Source organism: Poecilia latipinna, unplaced genomic scaffold, assembly GCF_001443285.1.
Source record: "Poecilia latipinna isolate Pla-1442-1.1 unplaced genomic scaffold, P_latipinna-1.0 Scaffold5065, whole genome shotgun sequence".
Classification (NCBI taxonomy): Eukaryota; Metazoa; Chordata; class Actinopteri; order Cyprinodontiformes; family Poeciliidae; genus Poecilia; species Poecilia latipinna.
The window spans coordinates 19,006-23,356 of NW_015117681.1; the positions used below are offsets into that span (position 1 = coordinate 19,006).

At 41.8% G+C, this 4,351-nt stretch overlaps 1 protein-coding gene across 1 annotated transcript; it reads right to left on the bottom strand.

Moving 5' to 3' along the window:
• Window positions 1-1,442: 1,442 nt before the first annotated feature.
• dse (dermatan sulfate epimerase) lies at window positions 1,443-3,703 on the bottom strand. The gene is made up of 2 exons (XM_015026584.1): window positions 3,657-3,703; window positions 1,443-3,521 (listed from the first exon to the last, which is right to left on the bottom strand). The coding sequence occupies exons 1-2, from the start codon at window positions 3,701-3,703 to the stop codon at window positions 1,775-1,777; spliced, it is 1,794 nt and encodes a 597-aa protein (XP_014882070.1). The 3' UTR covers window positions 1,443-1,774.
• Between the last annotated feature and the right edge of the window lie 648 nt (window positions 3,704-4,351).

A 4,351-nucleotide genomic window follows, 5' to 3' on the forward strand; every position in this document is an offset into this window, starting at 1 on the left:
GTGAAGATTAAAAAAAAATCACCACCGAGTATTAACAAAAGACATAAATTTGATCTTACTTGGAGCTGATAACCTATATTTTTAAGTGCTCTTCTGTTATTGTAAATGACATTCAATTGATCATTTTTATCTCCCATTTGCTGTAACAAATCCTTGTTCTCTGAAATTGTTTTTTCCTTCCTTTTTCCTGCAGCTCTTAGTCGTCTCCCTGGTCCAACAGGCTTAAATCCAACAGCTGAATCACCTCCTAAATGCAGTCAGGTTCTCCAGAGTCCTGCTAACGACCTCATTATTTGACTCAGGTGTGTTGAAATTGAGACACACCTAAAAGTTGCAGGAGACCGGCCCCCCAGGCCTGGAGCTGCCCACCCCTGATCTAATGCCTTCCTGATTTCCGCTTGTTTATCAAGACCATTTTTTTGAACAGTCTTTTGACCCAAATGGCTTTATTTTAATTACGTATTTTTACCTTACCAGTAAAATTCCATACTGGTAAGGTGTCTTTGTTAGAGAAAACATTTTATTAGGGTATTAAACTGACTGATGTTTGATTTGTGATCATTTTGTATTTTATGTCTTTTAATGTTTTGGTTGTTTTTCCCTGTAAATCACTTTATGCAGCTTGTGCTGTTGTCTATCCCAAAAAGCAAACAACCTTTTATTCTTGGGGGTACAGCCAATCAGTGTCAAGGAAAACAAATGGCGGTCCTGGATTGCCTGCTTTCCAAGCATCAGCCAATATTATGTGAAGTAATTTTGCATGTGGGCATTTCAGCTTATAAAGCTGCATTTTACTTTGGATATTTTAGATATGCTCCAAATATTTTACTCAAATAATTTACTCTAATAATTTGTTCCAAAGGAAAATCTGCAAATAGGTGAAACTGCAAATATAGAACTGTGAATATTTTGGGTATCCACTGCAACCATGTCAATTAATGTATCTTACCACTTTGAATGAATTAATGAAATGGAAAAATAACATACAGAGACCTTTACAGTATCTGGAGAATTATTTGAGAGGACCCAAAAATGTAAAAAGACAGATTTTTCAGCCGCTTCCATCCAGTGGTGTTATGCAGTTTCACAACAACTGGAAGACTCATTTGCAAAAAATACAATGTAGTCCTGATTTCACTCATTTGTTGTCAGGTTAAAACCAAAGCAGAAATTGCAGCCACTTTAATTTAACCAAAGTGTAGTTTTGCTAAAAATACAACTGAAGTTTAAATCCATATGCAGCTCTTTGTTGCTGTGGTGAATGGAAGGCTGATTGGGTGACTGACCACTGAATGCTTATAAATTCCTGCATAGAGTGTCAGTTCAAGATGATGCCATGAGTTAACATTTCTGCTGACTTCCCCCAAACATCTGTGGCTAACGTCAGGCCCTGTGCTGAAGCCCAAATGTATCTTTACTTGATAAAAAGAAAGCAACAAATGTTAAAAGCTTACTAGTTTTATTAAAAAGAGAATTATAAGACATTCCTAGAAGAAATAATGATATTCAGAAGGTGGAAATCAAGAAGAAAATGTATAATTAAAATTTGAGTGGACCAAGAATGTACTACATCCATACATTTAGTGCTCTTTGTCTTTTTATGTCATTTTGGTTGTTTTCCTGGACAGTTACAAATTAACTTTTTAAAAAACTTTTTTAACTTTCCTAAACAGTGGCCTTAATGATTTGCTATCAGATCTGGTACAAAGAGGAGTGTGTTTTCAGTTCACCCTGAACAGACAGGACATCCTGTCATGCGGAGGGGTTCAGGGTGTCAGCACTGTGTGTGAGAACACGATGAGTAAAGGTACAGCAGGATGAAGCAGTCAATCAAAACAATGGTGTAAAAGCACCTCTGTGTGTGGAGGCTCCGCCCCCTCTGAAATCGAGTAAGCAGAACAGCCAGCAGTAGGAAGAAGGTAGTGGTGTTCATAAGCAAGAACAGTCTAATGTAGGAGGGGTTACCAGAGACCCCCTCACTCCTTGCTGTGGCCACAATGTGAACCTCCTTAAACCTGCGGCCTTTAACTAAGCCCCCCTTCCTGTTCCTGTGACCAGCTGGATAATCCACAAAGGCCCTTGAGTCTGCATCCCCTTCCTCTGGACTGTCCTCATATGTATGTTTTGATATTCTCTGTCTCTCATTCTTTTCGCTGACCTCAATTTGTGCAAAAATGTCAGGCAGATTCTCAGACAGCTTCTCTCCAAGGTTTAACCTCTTTCCCCCCTTACCCTTGTTCTGTTTCTTGGACATAGCAAACATCTTCTTAATGACCTCCTCTGTCTTCTTCTTGTCAGAGAATTGGAGGAGGTGCTCAGCGGTCCTACGGAAGCTGGCAGTGTTGAGGACTCTTCCCAGGATGTGTCTTTCCATCTGCTGGAAGACAGGTTTGACATGCTGGAGATTGTCCTCCATCACATTGGCGTATTCTTCAACTTCCACAGGGAAGCTGTCTACAACAGCTGCTGCTCTCTCAAACACAATCCTTTTGTGGTCCAGCAGCACTATGGCGAACACAGGCTTGCTGGTGACCTCCCCTGTCAGAAGGTAGATGGTGTAGGTATGGTCTTTGGTGGATAGGTAAATATCCACCTGCTGATCATGCCCACGTAAGCTGAAGCTCTGTACATCCAAGCCTGGTCCAAAGAAAATATAGGCCACCCTTGTGTGCGGGTACCTCAGGGGCATTGTTACATTCACATAATTGGAGCCATTATACGGATACCCTCGAGGGTAACTCCAGTAACCCACCATCCCTTTGTTACTGGAGTTTGTGTCATCCATCCAAAACATCTTATAGTTCTCCTTCCCATGTGTTACAAATGCTCCATGAACACCATCTACTTTTGTACTCTGAAATGGGAGCTCTGTGTTATGAAAGAAAGCACTCATGGCCCTGGTTGGGCTCCCTGGGTCCAGGTGGATGTGGTCAACCATGAGCAGAAGCTGTGGGTGAAGAAGCAGCAAGTTCCTCTGGAAGTTCCTGATTTTCAGTTCTGGGTTATAAGCCGAATGTCCTTCGCCACGAATGAAGACCATTCCCTCTCTCTTTATAGCAGCTTCCACTCTGCCCTGGGCATCGGCTGCAAGGCCCACCTTGTACTTTAACCACTTAGAGTCACAGGCTTCTGTTACTTGTCCAGCCCAAGGTTTAAAGCAGCTCCCAGATAGGGTTGAGCCAAACAATGCCACATTGTTTAACAAAGTATACTTGGGTCCATACAGTGCCTCTGTGATGAACGGGACACCGTTGGGTGCAAAGGTGAAAGAGTTCTGATCTGGGTGCTCATGACCAGCGTTGAAGTTCCTCCAGCCTTTGATCCACTCTTTGTACTTGTTATTGTGAACGATGTCAAAGATGGCACGTCCCCCTAGTTTCCCAGACTTGAAGGACAGAAAGGAGCTGTTGGTGCCAGAAGGCAAAGCACTGCCATACGTCACCACACCCCAGTCCTCGAAGTAGTGGAGCTGAGACGTTCCAAAATCTGCTGGGGGTTTGGGGATCAGGCCAGGGTCATACCTGCATCACAAAGACGAAGCAATAATCAGATAGGGAAAAGATTGTAGACAACTTTAACAACTTTTAAAGTCTGAGTTGTTTGTAACTTGACATAAAACTGATCAGTGATAATGATCAGTTTTATGTCAATTTAACCTCTTATGTTGCTCAGGTAAACCAAAACAGCCCTGTCCCAGAGACATTCTCTTGCTTCTGGAAACTGGAATGGGAGTTAAAATCTCAACACATGCTTTCAGTCAGGAACCAGACTTGAAAATTGAAGGACACTTAATAACTCTCCTGATTGCTTGACCTCCGAGACACAAGGGTTTAATTTGAAAAGAAAAAAATGAAGGAAAATTTAATAAAAGCAGAAAACAGTTACAGGTTCAGATCTCTAAAGCAAAATCCAACTACAAAAAGACTTGCATTACATCCAAAAATCCTTTCTATCAGAGGTATCACTCCTCTGGAGGGAAGTACTAAAATGTAACACCCAAATCTAACCAAAAAGTCCCAACTTATTGTGTCCTAAGCTAAGTTTTAAGAATTATTATGCACGACTAACACATGAGAAGGAATTACAGAGAAATATAAAAAAATGTGTTCTGAGTATCTGAACACAGAGACTCAGACCAGAATCCCTGTGCAGAGCCTCTATGTTTAAAGCATTGATGCCCTGCTCTGCTGCACACCTAATATGCAGTTCCTTTTAGCTTCCAGCAGAATCTTTTGTGGGAAGCTCCTGTGTCCACAACTCTCCTGTTTGCTTGACCAAAAGGTGGTGCCAGGCAAATCCCTCTCTGCAGCCTCTGCATGCTGTGACCTGAACCTCTGAAGGACACCTCCAG

Bases quoted from the DNA above. Each gene is read 5' to 3' on its own strand.
- dse (XM_015026584.1), bottom strand. From the start codon at position 3,703: ATGTCTCTGGGACAGGGCTGTTTTGGTTTACCTGAGCAACATAAGAG. The intron at 3,522-3,656 runs GTTAAATTGACA...TTTGTGATGCAG, and splicing joins TTACCTGAGCAACATAAGAG to GTATGACCCTGGCCTGATCC.